The following is a 26,874-nucleotide window of genomic DNA, read 5'->3' as shown; positions in this document are numbered from 1 at the left end:
ACATACAGGTATTTATAATGTGAGGTTGATGTCACTGAATCATAACTTCTGACTTTACTTCACCTTGCCTCTCTTACGTATTTCTCATCTGGTGGAGTTCTAAGCTACAGATCTTGCACTTTCACCTGAGATTTGGCAATTAAAAGTGAAACAGAACAGGAAAGTTTTATATTGGAAAACTTCAGATTATAAAATCTATAATAAATGTGCTCTTCAACTTTGATAAAGAGGTAAAACATTGGCAATGAAACCATGTAATAGAAATGCAACCTTTGACTTGTTCCTCGATGTAGAAGGAGCCAAACTCATCTTAATATTTCCTCACTGCAGCAGTATATATATTTAAAATTATCCTTAGCCATCTAGGCAATGTTTAATTTATTTCTTTAAGCTTTGCATCAGCAGTCATTCAAACCTAATGATATGTTTTCAAAGGGTTAATTGATGTCCCCAGATCATTAAGCCTGCACTGAATCTTTCTTATCCTCATATTGGATATCAAATATGGGTACTTTCTAATCAATTGATCAGATATGGCATAACACACCTCTGGAGAAGGTGAGACTTAACTTGGGCTCCTGGCTCAGAGGTACCTTTGTGCCATAAGAACCTCCTAGGACATCAAATATATATCTTTTTATTTAACCTATTTTTTAGGGATGTTATTATACACCTTTGAAGCGGGGGGGGGGCTTGAACCTGGGCCTCTCAGTCTAAGGGTAGGGAAATTACCAGTGTGCCACAAGAAGGCTCCTTGAGGTGCCAAAAATATATCAAGTAGTCTGATAGCTTTTTGCTGGCACTTTCTTACTTAATATGCTCATTCATGGGAACCTTGTGTTAAACCATATATGCTAGATGCAGAGTTGATCTTCAGTTGCGAACAAACATCTGTGACTTAGTTACAAAGTTGTTTATTTAATATTATATGTGGTCATTTTACTTTTTAATAACTCAATTAGTCATTCTGTATATCACAAACATTCCACAATGGAACAGGGAATACTTAAACTCTCCTAAGAGATTAAATATTATTTTTGATACTTATTTGAATGAAATCAAGTCTCCTCCATCAAATTATCACATCACAGCCAACACTGAGTACATCCAATGCACCCATCATAGCTGTTAATAAATGAACTAGAAACAGGACTGTGCCACACTGCTCCTCAAGTCTGCTCTACTATACAATAAGATCGTGGTGCTCTGAGAAAAAAAGTCTCCCTATCTGTCTCTTAAATCATCAACCCCTTAGTTTGCAACAGTGACTCCTAGTTCTAGATTTTCCAACAAGAGGGAATATTCTTTCTACATCCATCCTGTCAAGACTCCTTGGGATCTAATGTTTCAATCAAGTCACCTCTTAACTTTTCCAAACTTCAATGGATACAAATCCAGCCTAACCAAACTTTGCAACTAAAATAATGTGCCCACTGCAGATATTTATCTAGTAAACATTCTCTGAACAACTTCCTATTCCTTTATGTCATTCCTTAAATAAGAAAGCCAATATTATGCACAATTACTAAATGCAGTCTTACCAAAGTCCTGTGGAATTGAAACAACTCCCCTTGCAATGAAAAATAACATTCTATTAACTTTCCTAGTAGCATGCTGTACCTGCATACTAACCTTTTGCGATACAGGCACTAGCACACCCAGATTCCTCTGCATCTTGCAGCCATGCAACCACTCACCATTTAGATAATGTGCATCTTTTTAATTCTTCCTGCAAAACTGTAAAACATCATATTTTCCCACATTACACTTCATGTGCAGATCTGCACCTGTTTATTTAATCAATCTACATTCTTTATGTCGTCTTCACAACATTCTAACCTACCTATCTTTTTATCATCAGTAAACTTGACAACCATATCTTCCATCCCTTCATCCAAGTTATTGCTATAAATTGGAAATAGTTGAGCTTCTTTATGGATCCCTGTGTTGCATCACTTGTTGCATTTTGCCAAGCAGAAAATGGCCCATTTATTCCACTGTTTCCTTTATACCAGCTAATCTTCCATCCATGCAATATGTTCTCATTACACCAGGAGCTTTTATTTTGCACAACAGCCTTTGATGTGGCATCTTATCAAACTTCTCCTGTAATTCTAGGTATTTTACATCCTCCAGTTTCCTTTTAACTACATCACATGCTAATTCCTCAAAGGACACTAATAAATTGATTAAACGTAACTTCCCTTTCACAAAACCATGTTGACTCTGCCTGATTACCTTGAGTTTTTAAATGTGTCCTGCTGTGACTTGTTTAATAATATTTTGTAATGTCTTCATTACAACTGATGTTAAGCTAACTGGCTGGTAATTTCTAGCTTTCTGTATCCCTGCCTTTTTTGAATGAAGGAGTTACATTTGTTGTTTTCCAATCTAATGGAACCTTCCCTGAATGTGGGGAATTTTGGAAGATTAAAACCAATTTAACGACTATTTCATTTGCCACTTATTTTGAGGATTCTAAGATGAAGTTCATCAGGCCTGAGGATGGGTCAGTCTACAGCTTCAACAATTTGTTCAGTACCACTTTTCTAGTGACTGCCATTTTCTTGAGTTCCTCTCTTCCTTCCACTTCCTGACTGACAGTATTTTCTTAGATGTTACTTGTATCCTTTATAGTGTCATCTATAGAGTTTGGAATTAATAGAGTTTCATATCTATGACTGTTTGCTGGAGGCATTATTTTGTTCACACATTTCAGAAATTTTACATGGCATTGGCACTCTCAGGAAATCTAATTCTGAACATTTTCTTTGCTCGTAAGGAGATATACTCTTCTTAACCGGGTTTCTTATCTCTATTTAAATACTTGCATAGTCAGATCTAACCGTCTCATTTTTTAAAAGAATTGTACTCTCAGTTTGGCCACTAATGACATTGATCCTTCCTCTTTGTTGACAGTTCTCAGACTTTGACTGATAAGAACTACCAATGAAGTGCAGGAACAAAAACAGAAGTTGCTGGAAAAGCTCAGCAACTGTGAACAGAAATCAGAGTTAACGTTTCGGGTCCGGTGACCCTTCCACTGATTTCTCTTCACAGATGCTGCCAGACCTGCTGAGCTTTACTAGCAGCTTCTGTTTTTGTTTCTGATTTACAGCATCCGCAGTTCTTTTGGTTTTCAATGAAGTGCAGGGTTCAGCCCAGTTGGCAATTAAACTGCTTGGTTCCTTAATTCAGTCTGTTGTACAGGAGATACAACATTCCTGAGACCCTGTATATCTGAAAAAATATTTTTTAAAAATTCAATGTCAGTTCCAAACCTCTGACTGGAAAACACAAAGCTTTGAACATCTTAACATAACTGGTAAGCATTGTGGAAACCTTAGGAACATAGCCTGCAGGGGTATAAACTGGCTGAGCCCAACAATATTCCCTATTTTGTCCAGTTACATTTATTTATTAATAATAATGGAAAAACAACAAATTATTCAGCTAACGATGTTGAATATTTATGATGTATATACTACTGTTAAGGAGCAAATCAATCAATCAATCAATGCCATAGCTGTTCTACACACAACCATAGCTTAACTCAGTCTCTCTCACTGATTCCATTATCGAGATTACACGTTGGATAACATGTCATCTAACTCACTGATTTTCCAGATATGATTATTATTCCTAACACTTTGTGTTCAAAGTTTTAGATCCCCAATTAGCTTAAAAATACGATATAATGCTGAACGAATCAGTTGCCTTTTTAACACTGAATCTGCTCATTTGTGAATTAAACACCATAATTAATTAAAGCTGATTATAGCCCCTGATTTGAAATAACTCTTAAGTGTGTACAAATATTTTCCATGTTATCTTTATATCATGCATTTAAGGTTTCAGTGTAAATGTATAATAATTGATATCACTGTACAACACAACTCCGAATTCACATTTCAAGAGTGAATACACCTATTCATGAACACTTTAACTTGTAGTAATTACTGCTGATTAAAGCACCAATCTCAGATGACAATTAATCCTGAATGAATGTATTCTATGTTTGGTATATATAAAATGAGCTCTAACTTACTGCGAGGCTCTCTAGGTCCGTCCACAGTGACTTTAATGGCTCTGTGGTAGGTGGCAACTTGAGGAGGGCTGGTGAATACAGTGATTGTCAGTGTGAAGCTTTTACCTACAAGGGGAGAAATAGAAAATATTGTTTATTTTGCCATGTTTCTGCCAGACACGTCAAGCATTGAAGACTGGAAAAGGAAAGGGAACAGGAAGGGGACAACATTCCTCAGCTTGTCAATGTAGAGTAGCTAAACCGGTCGATACTGATCTGTTTTTAAAACACAGAAAACTAAAGTCTATTATGAAATAAACCCCGATGGATGCATTAGGGATGGATTTAATTAGTTTCAGGCTGAATCTCTGTGGGAGTACCTTTTGCAAGTAAAGAACCAATGAACCCGCCTTGCCTCAACTTGCTCTAAAAACATTTTTAAGACTTGTATTTCCAACATTCCATAATATTCTAGCTGAAGCTACATTTATAGAATTTAATAGTTACATCAGGATTTGTCTGTTTGAAATAGGATAAAATTGTTAAATAATTGGTTAACTATGAAGTTTATTTTTGCCAAACAGATTTTTCTTCACTTCCTGCCCTGACTGACCTCCAGACTTGTCCTCCATCAGTAAAGTGGAATTTTTCTGGGCAGTAGACATCTCACAGTCATCATCTCCATTATTCTACAAGTTGTTATTTAGAAATGGAGTACAAACAAGACAACGCAAGTTCTGCAAGTTTTTCATCTAGACCCAATGATGATTGAGCAATGATACAGCTGGGCATGATTGCTGGGATATGCAGGCAGCCTTCTGAATTAATTTAAATTGCCTGGTCAGATTCAAGCATTTTCCTGCATTGAGTTTTCAATCACCATTTATTTTGGCTTAATTCCTCAGTGTCATTCAGGTGTGTCTATTCACTGAATGAGACAATTGCTATTTTCACAAATATCGTTCATATTAGTCCGACAAAGCACGACAGTCCATCAGAGGGCAATACTGACTCAAAATTCTGAAAGGGAGTGTGCTTTCATCAAATATATTGCTATGAGAATCTTTACGGTGTGTTTTTTTTTTAACAAAAAACAATTTGACTCAAAATGCTGCTATGCTCAGAAATCTGCACGGATAAACACATCCATAAAATTCAACCCATTGCTTTGCAGAAGCTCAACACTTCTTCATGAGTACTGTCCCTCTGGTGCTGTAGCATCACAAGCAAGGCCTGGAATTTCCACTCAATTGCACTGGACTTTTCAGAGAAATTCAGGTAAAACTGCGGTGAAGATTGCTAAATTGAAAGTGCAATTTAAGCCCTGCGTAGCTCACATTTCCAAGGTATTTCGTGCTCATTTTAAAATCATTGTGCTGTAAGCAGGCCCCATGCACAACATGAACCATATTGCCAGAGTGAATTAAAAATCTTTGGGGCTTTCCAATAATTACACTTATTTTCAGGTTTTTGAGGAGGCTTTCGAATTTCAGCTGGTTCCAGACCTCTCCTGGAATACTATGCCCAGTTCTGGTCACCCCATTATAGGAAGAATATTATCAAGCTGGAGAGGGCTCAGAATGGATTTACCAGGATGTTGCTGGGCATAGAAGGTTTGAGTTATAAAGAAAATTTGGATAGGCTGGAATTTTTTTCACTGGGGCGTAGGAAGTTGAGAGGCGACGTGATAGAAGTTTATAAAATAATGAGAAGTATAGATAGAGATTGTATTTGTCTTTTCCTTAAGATTAGGAATTTCAAGGCTAGAGGAAGCATTTTTAAGGTGAGAGGAGAGAGACTTAAAAAAGATATGAAGCAAATTTTTAAAAAAAGGGTGGTTAGTGTGTGGAATGAGCTTTCTGATGAAGTGGTGGATGCGGGTACAATTACAACTTTTAAAAGACATTTGGGTGGATATATGAATAGGAAAGGTTTGGGCCAGGAGCAGGCAGGTGGAACTAGTTTAGTTTGGGATTATGTTCGGCATGGAATGGTTGGACCGAAGGGTCTGTTTCTGTGCTGGATGACTCTATGGTTCTTTTGGGTGCAAGGACATTAAACGGTAGACTTTAAAAATTTTAAAGTGTGATTTATTTTGTTTCAATATACAAACAAACTGACCACTGCACCTCAATAGCATGAGAAAATAGTATGTATATTTTAAAGGTGAATTTCAATCATTTACAATTGTGTTACTCAGAGCTGGTGGATTGGTGCTGTGATTATAAATGTTTATATTTGTGATGAACTGAATTTCAGTTGGTTTAATTAGACTCCCTCCAATATTCACTCTCCAATATATGAGGGAAAACAATACATAACTAATTTTCTTCAAAATTACCATTAATAGAGTCATAGAGTCAGACAGCACATAAATGGAACCTTAAAGTTATGCCCTCTTGCACTGATTTATGGTAGAGTTTGAATTCATGCAAATGGTTTGAGTATAAAACTCTGGGCTTAAAAAAAAGTTTCAAAAGAAGAATACTTTTGACCACAATTTACACTGGAATCAGCAATAGTGGACTTCATTAAATAATAATAGTCACCTTTTTTTAAACCACTGAACCTAGCCATTTAAACCAAGCAGACTAATTGCAGCATACGGAGGTATAATAAATTGCTATCTATCCTATTCTATAATCCCATACACTTTTTTGTTCCATAGAGGAGAAGTATCAGCTGATCTTTCCTACAAAAGGCATTTGCAGATAAGAAGGAATTCTAAATCTTAATTTGTTATCCCTGAGAAACAAAAATATATTTCTTTGGTTTCCTCAAATCTCTAGTCTCCATAACTCAAGGCATTAAAAGAAGAATATTTAATGAACAAAATTTGAAAGCACAAAGCCTCAACATTATAAAGCCCAGAAAGGCTCATCACTGTGTTGTGACTGCAGCTGAGAACAGCAGCCACAGCATTTACGATTAATTTTGACAAAATCACCTTACGCAAGACCATCACAAATTTGGTTTTGTAAAATTTCACATTGGCAATGTTAAATTCTTTTTTGAACTGTTGGTAAAATCTCTCATTTCAACCAGTATAATCAAGTAGATGAGGCCACAGCAGCAGTACAAACCAATCCAGCTTATCTATTATACGACCGTCTTCCGATTTTCCTTCTTTAGTTCTCGCATCAAGCTAAACTCACTGTGTGCAAATTAAACAGATTTAAAGATTTGCTGGATTACAAAAAAATAGGATGTTTGTATAAAGTCTGATATTTCTATTTTCATGGGATTGAAAAGATCACTTCTTAAAATTTACAAATTTAATTTTTGGTGTGGCTACTTAACACATATGAAGGTGACATTATACTCAACCAAATCTTGTGATGTGGTTCACTGCATTAGGCTGTTTTGGGGCATTCTTGTGGTTCATTGTGGCTTGTGAGAAGGGGAATCAAATTGGCCATGCGTCAACATTCACTTTAATAATAGTAATCAGATTTACCAAATCAATTCTTACTTACTGATCATGAGTATGGATCAAACAGATTATAAGTGCATTCTGCCAGAATACTTCCATAACGTTGCTGTCTTTTTCACAATTTTTTTTTGCACATTATGAGCAGATGTTAGAGGACAGTGTTTGAACAGGGCCTATCAAATGTAAGTTGGACAAGCAATGGGAAAGAGTATGATTTCAGGTAAATCTGGTACAGTTTGACCTGATTGAAGTGAAATTGCCCTTCATGTTACATTGTTCCTTTTAAGTAAAAATATTGACAGTAAAATTGATGCCTGAGAAAATGTTTCTCTAATAGGAATCGTTCTTTGTAGTCCTGAATTACTGCCAGCTTTCTCATTTAACTATAAACAGCACAACATATAATGAGACTTAGTCTAACTGTGTTTTTACTTCACTCTGATTCTGTGAAAACATTTTTCCAATGTAATTGTGGGTAACATGAACTGTAAATGTAAACATGGCCTGGGGAGAGAGAAAACCATTCACATGAAATGGTACAGTTAAACTCTGAAATTAAATTGAATAAATACAAAATGAAATGGGCTGATATTTTGGCACTTTTCTGATTTGCCATTTTATTACTAGAAATATTCACTCATCAGTTTATATACGTGCAATGAATTGAGTGAAGTACCATCAAACTGGCTTTATGTTGTGGTAAACAGGGGTTCCACTTAGCAGGAACCGAGCTCTGTTTCTGATACCATGCACAGTGTTTCGTCATATATAGTCACTACCAAAAACTCACAATGAATGGATCACTACATCTTTTAAATACTTAACTGAGAATTCATAGTATTTGAAATAGATTGAAGGAATTCTATTTCCTGCATGAATAATATGCTAGACTCTAAACAGATAGATTTGTTTGTCATGAATATAAAATGCAGTTCTGCGAGAGTGGTTACATGGTAGCATAGCATGTTTTACTTTTGCGTTTCTTAGCATGTTATGTTTACGATCAAGAACAGCATTCTAGCAGGATGATCACGTTTGTAAGGCCATTATGGATATTAATATCATGAAGTTGACTATTAAAGTTCCAATAGAATAGTATGGTCACTGCATAAAAAACAATTATTTCTAAAACAAGACTACCACAATGTCACCACAAACTGAATTTGCAATAAGTTAAAAAAAACAAAACCACCAAAAACCAGAAACAATTCCTATGTTTTCTACATAAAAATTCTCCTTTTTTAGCATTAACTTTATAAAATAGTACTAACATTTGAGCCAACAGATGAATTATTGTATGTACATGTCAGTTTAATCAGAGTCATAGAGCTGTACAGCATGGAAACAGATCCTTTGGTTATCCATGCCAACCAGATATCCTAAATAAATCTAGTCCCATTTGTCAGCATTTGGCCCATATCCCTCTAAACCCTTCCTATTCATATTGACAATGTTAATTGTTCAAAACTGACTTCCGTATATAATTTTATACAATACAATTGCAAGTTAGATGATTTAGATATAGTATTCATCTGGAGTTTAAGGTTTTCCACATTAGTAATTGTTTCACATTATATCTGAACACTACAATTATATAATTAAATGCAATATTTCCAATATTTTACAATATCTGTTTCATTGGAATGGTTAACAAAAAAGACTCTCAAGCATTGAAAGAATGCACTTTTCAATTATTGCTAACCTCATTAGAACTGATTTCCTTTTGTGATTCCTATCCATTCACTGTATAGGTTCTAGAAATGTTTTCTGCAGATATTATTGTCAGATTTGGAATTGTATAGAAGAGTATGCAAAACCAAGTGAAAGGGGTCTCCCTCCATTATGTGGTTTTAAAATAATTAGCTTCAATTAATGCTAACAGATGTACTCAACAACTTCCAGATTTTTAACCAATTCCTGAACACAATCTTGCATTTAGTTTGACCAAATTTATCTGAAATGTGTTGCTTTGCAGTGTCTCTGTAAATATTGAAATTATTTTCAATATTTTGGCTGCAGAATTCACCTGGTGACAAAATCTAATACAATTTTCAACTTTTAGTAATCTTAAAACATGACCAGGCCATTAAAGTAAATATTAAAATTATCCTATAATGGCAAAACTCTTTGCAGTTTTGAGAATTAAATTGTGATCATGACTAGTAATGCTTATGAGAAGTAAACATAAATCTAAATCTAAGCTGGGATTGCATTAGCTTTTCATGTAAATGCAAAATAAGTCTCTAGTACATTCAGTGTTATTTGGAAGCTGTTATTTGTAAGGAATGCTGATTAAAGAGGAAATGTAGTTCAGCATGAATATTCTGAAATGTGTACCAGAAATTACTAGGCAGAAGGAACATCCATGGTCAGGTTCACAGTTGCCAGAGAAAGGGTAGTTGGGGATGGGAATAAAAGGTTGGTAACGGCAAGCTCCCACGGACCAATTAAAACTAAAACATCTACATCAACACACTGAAGCATTGACATCTACTTAGAGCTCTTACGAGGGTTATCCTGTCTAGCAATGCATCTTGCAGGTAATAAAACATTGCCCTTCCTGTTTAAATACTTTCTAAACCATATTTCTGACTTGAATTACATGCTAATTTTCTTATGTTAATACTGTTACATTTTTTCTTACTTTCTTAATTGGCTTTAACTGCAAATTATCTAATCTTTTATGAGAACAGAGAGGGATGGACGAAAACATACTGAAGATGTTACTCTCAAGATACCTAAATTTTATGTGTCTGGAGGATTTTGAACAGCTAAAAGTCTGAATAGCATATCTCTACTTTTTAACCAGCGATGGCAGCGTCTGTAAGTTAAGAGTATCTGTTTTGTCTGTAAAGGCTAATGTATTATACGCGGTCCCTCTTAAATTGAACATTCGGAATGGTCACTGTTGATCATTCTGAGTACTTAATTAATATTAGATCAAAATGCACAAAAAGTTTAATTTCAGAATAAAGCTGTGATAGCATATGCTTATAATGATTTTAAAGATAAGCAAAAGCGATGCATTTTTAAAAAGTGGCCTTATTTTCAAACGGTAGTGCTCTCCTGCTGCACACTGTTTGCGGTTTTTACGTATTCTGCCCTAACTCCCCCGTACAGAGGGCCTCACTGTTATCACGCTTTTTGTTGTTGTTGTTTAAATGAATATTTTTGCTGATTAGTTACTGAGAAAAAGTATAATTCGAAGGGATCATGAGGCCGTTTACAGGAAGATCGGGCACTCCTTCAATATACAACTAAAAGATCAAAAAGGGGAAGGACATCGAAATGGAAACCTCGCATTGAACGGGCTTTGTAAAAAAAACTATGCGGGGATTTGGTTCTTTATATACAGTAACCTATGAATAACAGCTTAAATCTAGATATGTCAACTGTCTCTGTAATTGGCAGCATAAAGTGTTACAAAGCCGCAGAAGAAATCTTCCCCTGGTTCTCCAAGTGATCACGAATGGTCAAACCAAGAGAGAGGTCTGAAAGGAACGGGGACCGTGGAACAAGTCGGGCACACCTTCAAACTGAGAGCCGCTCATCAGGCTCAAATCTTCAGAACCTGTTTTCTCATGAACAGAATTAACGAAGAAGAAACGGGAAGCTGTCAAAAGACATTCCAGTTCTAAAGAAATGGGAAGAATATTGACATTATTTTTTTAAAATAAAAAAGCCAAATGCGAGCGGTTTTTGAGAATTGTTCACATTTGGATGCAAAGAAGCAGAAACGACTTCAACACATCCAAAATGGGATTTAATTCATGTGAAAAGTACAAACGGAAAAATTGAAGAAATGTTTAAGTGAAGTGCGAGATAAACGAAAAGAGGAAGATTTGTCTGAAACTGGGGTTGTCACCGTCTCCGAACAAAAGAGATTTCGCGTCGTCAAATTGCTCTGAAGTGATAACAAAATGAGTTAAATCGGGCAAAGAAGTCTTTTGGGTAAAAAAAATTGCGTCCACAGTTAAAAAAAAATCAACGCGAAAAGCATTCCTTGGTGAAGCCGCCTGATGTGAACGAGGAACACAAAAGAGGTTACTGTTAACCCCGAACCCCCAAAAACCACAAATGATTTGGTGTTGGTGTAAATACCTCGTCCGCTTCTTCCCACAAATCTGAGGTCATTGAATCGGGCCACGGTGTTCTTCATAACAGCCGACGCGTTCCGAAGCTCCGCCGAGTAGTTCTCGTCGTTTCCAGCCATCACTGTGACCAAGGTTCCATCGGGAACATCTCCTAGAGCCACCACCTGTCCGTGCAAACCGTTTCCTCGGGTTAAAACACTTCGAAAAGAACTGAAACCCACAAAGAAAACGCGCTGACAGCTCGGAAAATCTGCCCACACGACACTGCATGGGTCTAAACTAGAATCAAATCAGCACCAACTGGCTCCAAATAAATGTAGATAATCTCAAATATTAATCCCTTCACAGGATTTGGGGAAATTAGAGTGATATCCATTTATATTCGGCGTGTTTCTGTGTGTGCACACTTTTAATTAATAGGAAATAAACCATTTATTTAGCGTTTTACCTTGACCGAGGACACTTTTTTTTCCCAAAAGCAAGAATCTTGTGGCAGTGGTTTTGCAATTTGTATTTGAAATGCAGCAATGTGGCACCATCTACCACGTCGAATTTCGGAAAACCCCTTCATTATTATTCTTTTTCCAACTTGCCTGCTGCCCCGGGATTGGAATTTGAATTGAACATTGTTGCTTGTTAAAAAAGGAGACGATGTGTGTCTCCATGGTCCCGTTACATCCTCTCCTGTCTGAAACCGGGGATGTTAGCAAGCGGATTTGCTGGAACACCTGCACTAACTTAGACTCAACAGCTAAACGTTTTGTAGATTTTTTTTAAAGGCTGAAATCATTTCGTTCCATGCTTCCTACATTGGGAAACAGAATTTGTTTGTGTGGTCTCCCAGTTAACGCCTGCTAATACAGCCAACAACTACATTAGCTGTGGGGAGGTTCAAAAATTTGCGTGCGGAAAAAAAAGTCATTTCTGTGCAGGTTATGTATTCGGCATAATTCGGCGCAAAATTCAAACATTTTCCAATGCCATATATATATTTAATATCCGCCAACAGTAACCGAGCTATAGGAGCTGGTGGAAGAGCATCATGTTCAGATATGGGAGCTCATGCTGAGAAACGGACGGTCAAACATGAGGTTTCCTATCACTTTTAAGGTTTGCATAACGTCAGGGAAAGAGAAAAAAAATCCAAAATGCATTTCCCAACTTGACTAGAAGCTGCTGCGGAAGCTTCCACGTCAAATGTGTGTTTTAAGTGAAGTCAGAACAGATTTCCCCACATTACCACCATAGATCCTGCACTTGCACTTTTGTGTTGAAGGTTCATTATAGTCATACTAGTTAGGCAATGGGTACATTACATTCCCGCTCTGTTTGGAGGTGTAAGCCAACTACAAATACCGGCAATGTGCTCCATTAGATTAGTAACAATTTATTAATTACACAACAATGTGTGAACTTTAAAAAAAATCCACACGTTCATTGTCAAAAACATGGCCTATTTGAACCTCTTTGCATAGGCAGTGTGATTTTATGCTTATCCTGCTTTCTTTTCAGCTATTTTTAAACAAAAACAGTCTCGCATGTTCTTAATCAATATTATTAGATTATGGTCTTATCATGATTGTGTTCTTACACAGGCACTGACCTGTATAGAAATATTGCGGTTGTGGTTGTAATGCGGCAGAAACTTTCCCAATTTGACAGCAACAAGCCAGTAGAAAAGATACTAACCTTAAATGCCACAGGCAGTGTTTTGTTACATCTCCAGTGTGAAGGAAGCACCGAGCACAGGAAGTTGGGGCTGTCAGTCCGGACCAGTTCGCCAGCGTGATCCTGCAGGACATCGACCACCGTGCGGGTCTCAGGCCGGATCCGGGACAGCCCTGCAGGGTTGGGCTGAGTCAGTGAGACCGGTTCGCTCATCTTCCCCGAGCTGGGTGTCAGCGTGGTGGACGGAGGAGTGAAGCGCCTGCTAGTGCTGGGATCTACGGGAATACGCATCACAACACTCGGGTTAGAGGACAGCAACAAAGAGGCTTCAGACTACGGCAATGAACCGCCTCAAACAGCTGAAATAACTCTTTTTCCCCCTCTCCCTAATTTGGAGAAAGTCTTTCCTCTCAAAAGGCCAACTTGAAGACCTACGATCAATTTTTTTTCACGCTTCAATCGAAATGTCCTTTTGAGTTCCAAATATTCTCAACTGGCTTCCTTCCTATTTATTGAGATACTGAATAGTCCATTCCTCCTGCCCAGAGATCACTCAGAAGTTTGAGGATCCGCTTTTAGTGCCAAGAGGCTTTTTTTTTTCTGTTGTCTGCCAACGACCTCAGAATCAGCAAGTTCTTCAGCAAGCCAAGAGTTCTGCAGCTTCAAAGCGGCTGAACACCATTTCCCCCCATGGAGCTCGCAGGGATCCTTATCGTGAAGGCTTCACTTCTCGCTCCCCAACGCCGAGCCAAGCCACAGAGCAGACGGTTCACTTTCAGTATCACTGCAGCCCCGTCAACGTCTATCACCAAACAGATCTCTAGTCACTTCCAAAAACGCGCACACCAACAGGGCGCTGCAGCGTCACCAAACAAAATGTTCACACACACAACACAAACGCGAATGTTATTTTTTAAACAGCAGTCCTAAAGATTGCAGTCCGCTAGGCGAATCTCCACATGAATTGAGTGAAATCCTCGGGGTTTCTTTCAGAAAGTTTTGCTGGCTTCTCTGATTAAAGCAGGGAAGTGCGCTGAGCGGCCAATATACAGCCTCCGTCATCTAACCTGAGGGGCAGAGCTCCCAGTGACTGACATTCCCTCCACCAATCACAACCCAAAACTCCGCCCCGCAGGCCATCACCACCAATGAGAACTGGTCTCTCCCGAAAGAAGGTGGAGCTCCCATCGGGTCCCGCCCCTGTCCCTCGATTGGAGCCCAGCCCCATTCAGATTTTGTGCATTTTTGCGTTTTATTAATATGTTTACATAGCTGACATAGCTCAACAGAAAATTACAAACAGTACTTTCCTTGCGTAAAGATCGACAAGTCAGTACTGTTTAGAATGGGATTTGTCGGCTTTAGAACGAGGCCAGAGTCAATCTGAGTTCTCTAATTTAGCGAACATGAACTGTGGAGTAAATCAGGGAGTTCGAACGTTAACGTAGAAATAGGCGCATGTTGTGCGGATCCCTGTGAACATGGATTAGATAAAGTATATGCATTTGATAATCTTACATGCTCATACAAATACAATAAATGATAGAAAGCTATTGTTTTTGACTATGTACATAATGTGTGTTGTCAGGGACAGAACAGGCGCTGATTATAAATCATGTGTATAGATTATACAAATGGTTACTGCCAGGTTTGGATAGATACAGCCGAAGTGTCTTTTTTTCCCCTTTGGGAGGACATTCTGTTTGCATGTTGTGTTTTGTTTTTAGCACGATTGAAATGATGATAGGTGTAACGACAATAATGACACAGCCACCCACTCCCATGAGTGAAGGGGATCATTAAGGTGTCATCGTCACAACCAGGAGACGATGTGGATGTAATACTGTGTGTGTGTGTCTGTGTGTGTGTGTGGCGGAGTGGGGAGGCCCCAAAATTCAGACCATGACAATCTTACTTCCAGCATTGTGGCAGCAAGTGCATTGTGCTGATGGTCCCTAAAGGAAACAAACTCCAGGATTCGTGGACACCTTGGATTGATTTTCATGGATGGAATTGGACCCTGCTCTGATTTCTTCTGCGTGTTAACATCACACACAGATCCTCACGAATTCTATGCTGAGCGCTGACTCACTGACCAAATGAAATAGTGTCCACTGTAGTTAACACAAGAAGCGAGCTCTCGCTTCTGCTGAACAGCCATCAGCCCTTTTCCCGGTTAAGTAAAATTTCGAGTTTAGTTTGAGTCGGTAGCCTACTGTATCAGCTCGTTTGGATGGGATCCCTTTCTTTAAAATAATAAAGTAATGCACAGCGTATTTTCTTTTTCAATCTGTCCATGTGTCTGCGAACACTAGTGAGAATTCCATAAAGCAACACTCTACAATTCTTACAAAAATTGCAATCACGTAATCAAAGGGTTTGTGTTTTTTAATTCCTTTTCCTGATTTTTTCCTTTCAAAACAAATTGCACAGATATTTCGAACGCTGGGCGGACGGGAATAGCCCATGAGAGTTCTCACACATATAATTTCAGTTGCTGTTGTTTAAATGGTGGAATTGATCAGCCAGAAGAAAAAATAATTTTAAAATATTTTTTTAAAAAACAGAAAGAGGTGGAGAAATTTAGCAGCAGGTCCGACAACATCTTGTCGAGAGAAAAATAGAATTAATATTTTGAATCCAGTGACTCTGTCAGAACTAATTACTTTTCCTTCTGATTTTTCATAACCGGTGGAATTGCGAGTTTAAGACGGTAAGCGAGGCTGATGCTGTTCCGTTATGCTAGTGATGCTGCAAGATGTGAATTATTTTTCTTTTGGAAGGTAACACTATCATTCTATTTTAATTGAATTAATCCAAGCTGTTTCAAATGAATATACACCGCTGTTCTCTGTCCACCACTCCTTTCCCTAAAGAAAATGTCACCCAGTTCATCTCTCAGCATTCCGACCACTTCGACCGATATTGGGGTTTCAGAGTATGCGGCTTGCTGTTTGAAATAACAGGTAGAATTGTAGAATGGTGACAGGTTGTGTGCTAAGTGTGGTGTAAGAGCTTATCAATAACCCTCACCATTAAATGCCCACAAGAATTTGCCATAAGCCGCCTCTTGTCAGGATTTTTTCCTCTCTCAGCCGCAGCAACGTTTGGGTAATATAGTAAAATCTGAAGAGTTACTGGCGTTAAGAACATAAAGCAACTGGTAACCGTTTTCATTCCTCATACTTGTCAAATTCTGATGCTGTTTACACCTACACTGCAAGTTACTGCAGGCTAAATTGGCTTCAACGCTGGATTTTTTTTTCTTCTATTGAATAGCGCTTTCCTGGAGATTACAAAATGTGGAATCTAAGCTTCTATTCATTAAAAAAAAATTGAAATCACTGACGCCTCATTTATTACTTTTCTCCAATAGTTTACGCCGCATCATTGGCTGCTGGCCATGACTCCCATGCGACGAAATTCTCACTCTCCAATAAGAGCTACTGGTTTTCAGGCACAAAACAAACGGAAGGGTCAATCTGTCCATCAAATATGTGTTTCTCAAGAATTTCCTCGATGGTTTATTAATTATTCACGTTTTCGGGAATTTCAGTGCGGTTTGGATAACGAAATGTCTGAAAGAGGGCGTTTTCTAGGGGTGGGTGGGAATATGCCTCACTGAAAGATGGCTCACCAAAGTCTGTCTCCAGTTGACTACCTGGTGGATTTAATTTGGGGATTGCGTACTTTCCAATTTTGCAATTTAAGATAAATATTGATCCATTTAACGAATCATGCATTCTTGCTGAAATTCAGACATTGGGAGATGCCAATGATTCAAAGTCGTGGAATCTATCTTCCAATTAATTTGGATTCTCTTCCACAACAAGAGTTTATAAACCCGACCTGGCCTTTTGATTTTAAAATGATTTGGCGGGTTGTGGATCTACAGTTACCTCACACTACATCAGCAAGTCCAAACTGTTCATGAAAACCTCCTTGCCCAGAATTATGATTTGAGATTAAGAATGAGTGCTTTCAAACCTTCCTTTAAAATGGCAGGAGGGGAAGTTATTCGCTCCAACTCACTGCTGATTTCGGAAACGTCGCCACATTACTGTGGATGACTTCCTTCCCATTCCCGAACGAGTCCAAACATCAGGATGAACGCATTCCCTCGATACTACTTAGCAAATCACTGCTTTGGGTACGACAAACAATCGTCTCTTTGCAGAACTATACAAACCCTCACACGGCTCAATCGATAAATCCAAAAGCCAATGGAAAAAAAAAATACATTTCTCGATATGTTTCAACACTGTGGGTCCCCAGAATTTCTTTGCTTACCCCTCAGCACCGCGCAGTTTACTGCTGGCTAATTAAAAATTGGTTTTAAACAGTGGCCTGCGCCACCAATGGTAAACCTCTCACCAGAACAAATCTTGCATTTCAAACTTGATTTGTTTAACTTCAGAAATTACAGCCATTCATCTTTTTAATAGCTAAAGTAATATTTCATTGAAATTATCTCAAATTGTAAATGTCGTTCATTCCTAAATTGATGTCCTGACGCAGCCGCGATTACAGTTTTGTTTCTTTTTTTAAGAAAAAAGTTTTCCGCTTGTAAAATTCGATTAGAGATAATTTTGAACAAAATGATACAGTAAAGTCCGTTTCAGAAGGACGTGGCTCTGTCCGGGGGATAAGTGTTTTCTTAGTTGGATGTGAATTGTTGGGCTGCTAATGTCACAAGATTGCCGCTAGTTGGCGCCTTCGTTGTACCGATGAGGGATAAAATACTGTAAAGATGCACATCGCCCAGAGAGCTGTGCTAATAAACGCATCCAAACCTATCAGGATGAATTCATGCATTTGTGCTATATATAATTTACAAATAAAGCTAGCAAATTTAGGGTATAAAAATAAAACTTTAAAAGAAAACAATTGTCATAATACTTGAACCTCTCAGTTGAGTGAGTTGATGATGTTGAAATGCAAGGAGTTCACGCACTTTGTTTCAGTTGCTTCTTTTTTTATGTGATTGAAATACAAATATTGTTTTCACGAAGAGGGATTACCCCGTCTTGTCTCAACAATGTTTATCTCAGCGATGCGACAGTGGACTCTACATCCTAAATCACAAGTGTGAAAATAGTGGAAAGGTACTATCAATGCAAGCGATTGAAAATAACTCACATTTCATCCCTTCATTTATGACTTCATAGCCTGCGTTGGTTGATAGTCAAATCAGATCATGCCTCTGGCTCCGAATTGTGTTTAATATAACCATTTTTAAAAACAACAAACAAATAACGTGAGTTAAAAATGATCTTGACAATTTATTCGTTTACAGTAATGAGTTGCCATGCATCAACTGTTGTGTAAAATCCCCTGGAAATTAGAGCAGTGGTATAGAAATAAAAGAACGAGAAGTCACCACATCCACGCAGTTGTGGCACAAATACTTAATAGGAGCTGGTGGTGGGATATAGGAATGTGCTGTTTTTGTAGCAGCCGGCCTGATTGTAATCCCAATTAGTCGAGGCAGTGATTTTTCAGAGAGTTTTGGGATATTAGTGAAGCAGCTGCTTATCCTCCATGTTTTGACTGGATAGAGAGTATTGGCAAAGAGTTTTTCTTTTAAAAAGAGACGTTCCAAAAAAATCAAGGGTATATTCAGGAAATGAAGAGAAAAACGAATTAAAATTAAACGACTGAAATAAGTTAATCAAAAATTAAACTTGTTGTTTTATTACAGAGATGTTACGGCCGTATGTCTATTAAGTAAAACGTATTACTGATGTCCAAAGCAGGCTGTTTGATAAAATATCTACGATGTAAAAGAGAATTAAGTCATCTTTTGTACATAATTTGTTAAAGGAGTGTCTACTGAATGTTCTGTACTGTTTCCTTAACTGTACAGTTAACATTAATTTAATGCAGTGTAAAATGACTGAAAATAGAACATTTTAAAAAATTAATAATGGATACTATGTGATCAGAGAATAGTTTAATGTACTCCAATTTAAGCAGTGCTATTATGTTGCTGCCTGAGACTCCAACTACAGCAATGTGCATTTATATAGTGCCTTTAACATAAATTGCCCAGAGGGACTTCAAAGTAGTGTTATCAACTCAAATTTGACACTTGAGCCATATAGAGAAACATTGTGATTTATAGTTAAAAATGTTTTGATTAAAATGGCAAGTTTTAAGGTATGTCTTTAAGAAGAAAAGAGGAGTAGAGTGTTAAAATGGTGTTGGAAAGTAAGGGCTCCTTTTAAAATGTAAGAGTTTATGGCCCAGGCAGCTGAAGACTCAGTTGCCACTGGTTGAACTCTGAAAGTTGAGTATTGGGAAATGCTGAAAAGAGCAGAATTGGAGAAACTCCGACAGTTGTAGAGCTAGAGAAAGTTGCAGAAATAAATATGGAAGAACCCATTGGGTGAATTAAAAACAAGGACAAGAAATTTAAAATCAAAGACTGGAAGCAAATGCAAGTCGATGAGTGCTAAGAAAGGAGCATAGGAACAGGAGTGGGCTATGTAGCCCCTTGAACCTGTTCCACCATTCAATAAGATCACGGCTGATCTGTGGCCTAATTCTATGTATCTACCTTTGGTCCAAATCCCTAATACCTTTGCTTAACAAAACATTATCTAATCTCAGATAATTAAAGTGAACAACTGATCCAGCATCAACTGCCATTTGTGGAAGAGAGTTCCAATCATTTTCCACCCTGTGAAGAGACAAAAAGGAGGTTTCTGGTGCAATTTAGGACATGGGCGCCTGTATTTTGAAGGGTGCAAGTTGGAAGTGCTAGCCATGGGAGTATTGGAATACTTGAGTCTGAGGTTAACAAAGGCATAGCTGCGGATTTCGTAGCTGAACTGAAGCAAGAGCACAGAGGATTCACCTCACAGGTATGGAAGTAAGCCATCTTCGTGATGGGGAGGTCATGAGGTCAGAAGCATAGCTCAAATTTCAAATATGATGCAACAGTTGCAAACAGTCTGATTCAGTGGTAAAGGAGAAAAATAATATTGGTTGAAAGTGATACTTGCAGGAATTGGAAACAATAGCTTCTAGCCTCCCAATGCTTAAGAGCAAACGTTTCTGTTAATCCAATACAGTTTATGTTTCCATCAAATTCACAATCAGTATCCTCCAAGAAACACCAAGACCTTGCAAACTATCACCCTATTGCCAACCTCCTTGTCATCTCCAAATCACTGTTGTCTTCTGAATTTGTGCGTAGAACCCTATCTTTACATCCTTCCAATCAGTTTTACAACCCTCCCACAGCATTGAAATGGTTCATGTCAAAGTTATAAAAGACATCCTCTATGATTGTGACAAAGGTGAATGATTATTCCTCACCCTTTTCAATGTATCGACAGTCTTGAACCTCATTGACCACAATAGTTAACTGGAGCAGCTGGTGGAACTGCACTCACCTGGTTTCATTCTCAATTATCCAGCTAAAGCCAGAGAATCACCTGCAATGGTTTCTCTTCCCCTTAATGCTGCTGGTAACCTCCAAGTACCCAACTTTCACCCCCTCCGACTTATATCTACTTGCTTCTGCTCAGGAACATAGTAAAAATATGGCGTCAATTTCTATATGTACACTGATGCTATCAAATGTGATTCACCACCAATCCTCAATTCTCTGCTGTCTCTAACTTATTAAACTGCTGTCCAATATCCAGCACTGGATGAGCAGAATATCCTCTGGATAAATACTAGATAGAACAAAACCATTATCTACACCCCATTATCTACATTTCTTACTTCCCAAATTCACACCTTTCCCTCACAGATATCTGAGGCCAAAGCATACTGTCATATTTGACTTTGAGATGAGCTTCCAGTCATAAGTTTGAAGACAATTTATTTCCATATCTGTAACATTGTCCATCATACTTCCTGCTTAAGTTATAATCTATGCATTAGTTATATCTAAATTTGGCTAGTGTGACACAGTCATTGGTGAACTCCCACATTCTACCTCCATAGTCATGGAGTTCTGAGCTCTAGAATTCTATCCCTAAATGTCTTACCTCTCTACCTCTCTTTCCTCCTTTAAGATGTTCCTAATGAACTACCTCATTGACCAAGCTTGTGAACTAATAGCTTCTCTGTGGCAAAGTGCCAAATTTTGTTTGATAATTGTCCAGTGAAATGCCTTGGAAGGTTTTACAATGTTAAAAGCATTATATAAATGCAAATTGTAGTTCTTGCTGTCAGTGGTGGTATATGTTCAACAAGTAATGTTTGATCATCAGTTCACACTCCATACAAGAATGTTGTTGCCATGCTATCCATTTTGATATTTGCTGCACCCAGAGGGAGTTCTCACTCTCCAAAGTGCAGCAATTGGAAATGTTCAAATCATCACACCACTGACAGCCTTGCTTAAAAGCAAAAATTGAAGTAGGTTCAAATGAGCAACTGAGATGGCTCCTGTGGGTATCAGCAAACAAAACATAAAGTGGTTGAAATTGAAATCTGCATTAGATAAAGGTACCACATGGTAGATCCAAGACTAAAGTCAAATCTTTTGCAGTCAGAGGACAAGCAGCTGAAATTTGGCTATAAAACAGAGAACAGACAGTAAGGCTAAGGATAGCTACAGAAGCTGGCAAAAAGTGAGAAGTGATGTTCTACAGGGATCAGTGTCTGAATCCTTGTTCTTAATCTTCATAGATGATTTTGATTCATGAGTTGGAAGCACAATTTCTAAACTTGTAGTTGACACCAGATTGGGTGTTGGGAAGTTGGATTGTAACAAAATATGAGAAAACATTGTTATACATGCATAATGAGTTTGTGAATGGAAAGTGAATTTTTATACAGACAAATGTGAGGTGCTGTACATTGACATTATAAATAAGGAGATAACATATTCCTTACAACATAAGAGAATAAACAGGGTCGTGAAGAAAAGTAAAAGCAGCAACTCTGGTTAACAAGACAGTTGAAATGTGGAGAAAGTCCCAGAATTTATTTCTCTATGGACAGAATCAAAAAGAAAGGTTATATAATGGGTATTAACTTAGCGATGTGGCGTCTCAGGCCTGTAATGTTATTTCTGCTTCTCTCTTCAGAGATGGTGCCTGACCTGTTGAGTGCTTCAGCATTTTCTGTTTTTATTTCTTATTTTTTCATTTTTATTTTTCATTTGCTTTGTGTTTGATTTATATTAGACTTGTATGAATCTTGGTTAGACTATACTTTGAAAAATGTGTACTGTTCCAACTTTTAAACTATAAAAAGCAGACAGAAACACTGGAGAGGGTGCAAAAAACATTTCCCAGTGACAGAGCAGAACTGAGAGATTGTCTATTACACTGAGAGATAGTAGGAACTGCTGATGCTGAAGAATCTGAGATAACATGGTGTAAAGTTGGATGAACACAGCAGGCCAGGTAGCATCAGAGGAGCAGGAAAGCTGATGTTTTGGGTCTGGACCCTCTGTTGCTGCGTGGCCTGCTGTGTTCATCCAGCTCTACACCTTGTTATCTCCGTGACGTCTTTGACCTGGAATGCTTGGGAACAAGTCATTTCTTGATTCCAGAGTTTTCTGGATTATCGACTGACATTAACATGCCTAATCACAAGTGTTTGAACCAGATAATGCTGTAGATATAAAAGGATAAAGGATTGATAAACCATTATAAATTAATATTAAAAGTTAGTTTACTCATTGAAATACAGGATCTTGCATATTTCCATTCCCAATGTACTGTAACTAACTTTTTGCCAATGAGTTGCTTGGGTCTGCTCAAAAATTTCCCATCTCATCTTTATCTCTCAAAAGGAGGTGAGAATGGACTCATGAAAGTACAATATTTAAGATACTTGACCACAAATTCTGATTTATAGTGCCTTTCCTGCATTGCCCTATTTTTATCTAGCATTTTCAAATTAAGGGTGGCCTTAAGTGTAAACCCTGCACATGTCTTTGAGATTGAGATCATCACTGTGAGTGTGGCATAAGCTATATATATCTTTTTGATTGGAATTTCAAAACAATGCAAAATGGATGTGAATTAGTTTCTTGAATTTTTTTTTAGCAAGATTTTAAGATCAGAAAGCATTTTCGGAACAGTGAACTAAATACATCAGTTCTAAGTAATCTTGTGACTGCAGTAAAGTGCCTGGAAGAATCCTTCTGGTGTTATTATATAACATTTTTATACGATTGGGCTTAAGATAGGCAGAGTAAATACATTAAGGCAATGAGTTTAGCTTTGACTTGAGAACAGAAGGCTCATTCCTTTAGTTCAGAAGAGTTTAGAATACAGTTCAGAAAGTTTATCTTAGAGGTGGAACCATGTTTTTTTTTCAACAGTTAAGTTCAGGGGAACTGGTTATCTCAACAGAAATAGTTTTTAGTCTGTGAAACTTGGAGGCCAGGAGAGTTTGAGTAGAAGTTTTCAACTTGTTAGAACTGAGAAAATTTAAGCCATCAGTATTGTGAAAGGTACATGTCAGCGGACTTAGAAAGGATATATAAAAATTTCTCTATATTGTTATAAAGCAGAGGTTGACCACCCTCTGAGAACTGAAATCGAAATACTCAAAGAGGAGCACCTCTCCTCATAATCTGTAAAAGGAGTGTGAAAAGTGGTGTAATCTGCTTTTCAGCAACTTCTAGTGGTTAAATAAAACAAATCCCTGACAATCACTTTAAAATCAACAAGTAATAATTCATTTATCCAACTCTATCAGTGAACAGTTTAACTAAGCTATTAACAAACTGAATAAATTTCTTTTATCTGCTAACTATTCCCAAATAAAGCAAGGTTCTAATGATATGCTGTTATGTAAAAATAATAGAATTTAGTCTCTCAAAATTACAACCAGGTTACATCTTCCAGAATGTTCTGTGCCTTCTCTGTTGATTCTTCTGTCAGAGATGCCTTTTCCATTGATACTCCTGTCAGGAATATTAACTAGTTGTGCCATTGGTACTGTTGGTATTTAGATGGAGCTTTCTCTAAGACATAGAGGAGGCTGTGAGAGCCAGCGATTCTCTCTTTATAAATGAGAGCCATTAGCTCTGGTGGATTGCAGCTCGCTCTGTGGCTTTGTCCACCTGCCCCCCTTCTTTTACACCCTTGATGACATATCAATATTTCTTACAGTAGAATTGGTCCGATGTATTCCAAATCATCAGATTTAAATTTAATTGGTTTTTGGTATCTAAGTGCCTGGTTCAAATTGATTGGCTAAATTCAAAAGCCTGTTGTCTTGGTAAAAACTGTTGCTTGGCCTGCTAACTGTACAGCCTTTTGATACAAATGTTTCAGCTTGGGTGCTCTCTGTGTACTTGCACACTTTCAAGCTGCTGCTCACAGACATCCATTTTAAATCTCTAAGCACAGAAAAAGCACATCATCTTTTAAAGAGACTGTGTAATGATTTCCCCCCTAGCATCTTACAAACACCAAATTCTAACTTCCTGCCTCCCAATCCACAAGTGCTCTACCCAACTTCACAACAATATTTCAAGAAAAGAAACTAGAAAATGTCAGTTAAGTAAAGACTTAAAAAGCTGAGATAAGGGTGACATTTATCTGCAATTGAATCTCCAATATATGGTGTTTGGAAACAGATTGAAGGCTTGTTTTCACAGCTGTGTTAAAATCTTTCTAATCAGAAGAAGTTACACTGTCCGACCTGTTTTTCAACATTACAGCTCTGTAAGATTGTTGGAAGTTTATTTCTTAATGCCCATTTCAAAGATATCCCGAGTCTGCCCGTAATGGGTACTGTGTGCGTGAATATGGATAATAATTGGAGACATGGAGGTGGTATGGGGAATGAGGGGTGATGGGTTGTATCAGGATTTGGGAGGCATGGTACTGTGATGGGGCATTGGATGGCATGGAAATATGAAGATACGTAGTTGGTTTGAGAGGGCATAGGGTGGTGGGGACTATGAGATATAATGACATTTGAATAGATATGAAAGAGCATTGGGTAACATGAGAAACATGAAGGGGCAAGAAAGGGACATAGAATGGATGGGAGGAAGAGTGCGGGTGAAGAGAGAGAGTTAGGGGTATACAAATGACACAGAAATCAGGCTTGATATTTTGGATAACTGAGGGAGTCCTCCAACCAATATGCCTTGGCATCGGCACTTTTTCAGTGCTGCCTTATGACTCAAAAATCCTGAACACTGCCCACCTGTATCTTCAGGAGATGATAGTATAGATGGATTGGGCAGAGGTGACAAATTCCAGGTTCCAAACATGGGTATTGACTTGTATTTCCCGAGCTCAAATGAAATTTCAGCTCCTTGTGTTTCTGAACAATAGATGTCCAGACTGCAGAGGTTACAAACACATCAGGAAAGTGGGACAGGGGGAGTCTCCCTGCTAGAGAAACAGAAACTGTTGGATGGTGGGGTGGGGAGTTGTTTTGAAAGTTCTGAAAGAATTGATAAGTTAGATGTAGAGAAGGTATGTCCATCTATGGGGATGTCCAAAATGAGGGGTCATATATATAAGATAATCATAAATAAATCCAATAGAAAATGCAAAAATTCTTTACACAGAATGTTTATAATATGAAACTTGCTCCTGCTAAAGTGGATGAGGTGAATATCTGAATATGAAGGATCTTCTGCCTATGGAAGAATTTGCCAGACTGATTCCTGGGATGGCAGGACTCATGTATGAAGACAGATTGAATCAAGTAGGACTACATTCACTGGAGTTTAGAAGAATGAAGGGTTTCTCATAGAAACTGTAATACTGTAACAAGACTAGACAGGCTAAACACAGGAAGGATGGTAATGATGTCTGGAGAGTCGAGAACTAGGGGTCATAATCTAAGGAAGTCGCATAGATCATTCAGGACAGAGATGAGGGGTAATTTCTTCTCGCAAAGTGTGCTGATTCTGGGGACTTCCCTGCCACAGAATGTGGATAAGGCCAAAACATTTCAAGAAGGAGTTAGATTTGTTTCTTAGGGCTAAAGGGAACAAAGGATTTGGGGAGAAAGTGGGAATGGTGTAATGCATTGGATGATCAGCCATGATCATATTGAATGGCAGAGTGGGCTTGAAGAGCTGAATGGCCTACTGTTGTGCGTATTTTCAATATCTATGTCTAAGAGGAGGCTAGTAAAATATATGGCAGAGAAAAAAGAATAAAAATATGATATGTAAGTCTGCATTAAATAGAGTGGTAGGAGGGTGGTGTGGAGCATAAACACCATCTGTACCAGTCAGGATGAATCGCTTATTTGTGTACCGTAAATTCTATGTAATGCAATACATTACCTTTATAACAAGCCTAATTTAGTGCTGTGAACTTCTGAGTTAAGCTTTTATTTTAAGCCTGGAAGCAAGTGATCAATAAGTGTCATACAAATAGGAACAGAATATTCAGGGTGTTTAGGGATGTGCTAAATAATGTGTGTTCTGCACTGCAGCAGCAGAAATCCCTCAATCCAGGAGAACAGTCTACAATCTGATCCACAGACTAAGTGTAATTCTGGCAACAACTTCCAAGAAAACAGAAAACCCTTGCATTCAGCTAGTACAGTTTATACCATCATCTATAGATCAAAGCTATCAGCAGTGCAAATTCCACAGTAGAACAATAGGGGTCCTTCACTCCCTCACTATATTCTCAAATAAGATTGCTTAGAATCATGGCCTACTCTTGCTTATTTTATTTATTTCTGTG

The 26,874-nt window shown here is 37.9% G+C and overlaps 1 protein-coding gene across 1 annotated transcript in view; it reads right to left on the bottom strand.

Moving 5' to 3' along the window:
- The window catches only part of LOC109927520 (runt-related transcription factor 3-like), a 160,322-nt gene that overhangs the window by 48,035 nt on the left and 85,413 nt on the right, over window positions 1-26,874 (bottom strand). Inside the window, exons 2-4 of the mRNA XM_020527552.2 lie at window positions 13,244-13,497; window positions 11,562-11,718; window positions 4,049-4,153 (exon numbers count right to left, since the gene is read on the bottom strand). Coding sequence (XP_020383141.1) covers window positions 4,049-4,153; window positions 11,562-11,718; window positions 13,244-13,497 — 516 coding nt within the window. The remainder of the gene's footprint in view (window positions 1-4,048; window positions 4,154-11,561; window positions 11,719-13,243; window positions 13,498-26,874) is intronic.

This window comes from Rhincodon typus, chromosome 27 (assembly GCF_021869965.1).
Source record: "Rhincodon typus isolate 14 chromosome 27, sRhiTyp1.1, whole genome shotgun sequence".
NCBI lineage: Eukaryota > Metazoa > Chordata > Chondrichthyes > Orectolobiformes > Rhincodontidae > Rhincodon > Rhincodon typus.
The sequence above is the reverse complement of the archived record's forward strand: the minus strand, read 5'-3'. Positions and strand labels throughout refer to the sequence as shown.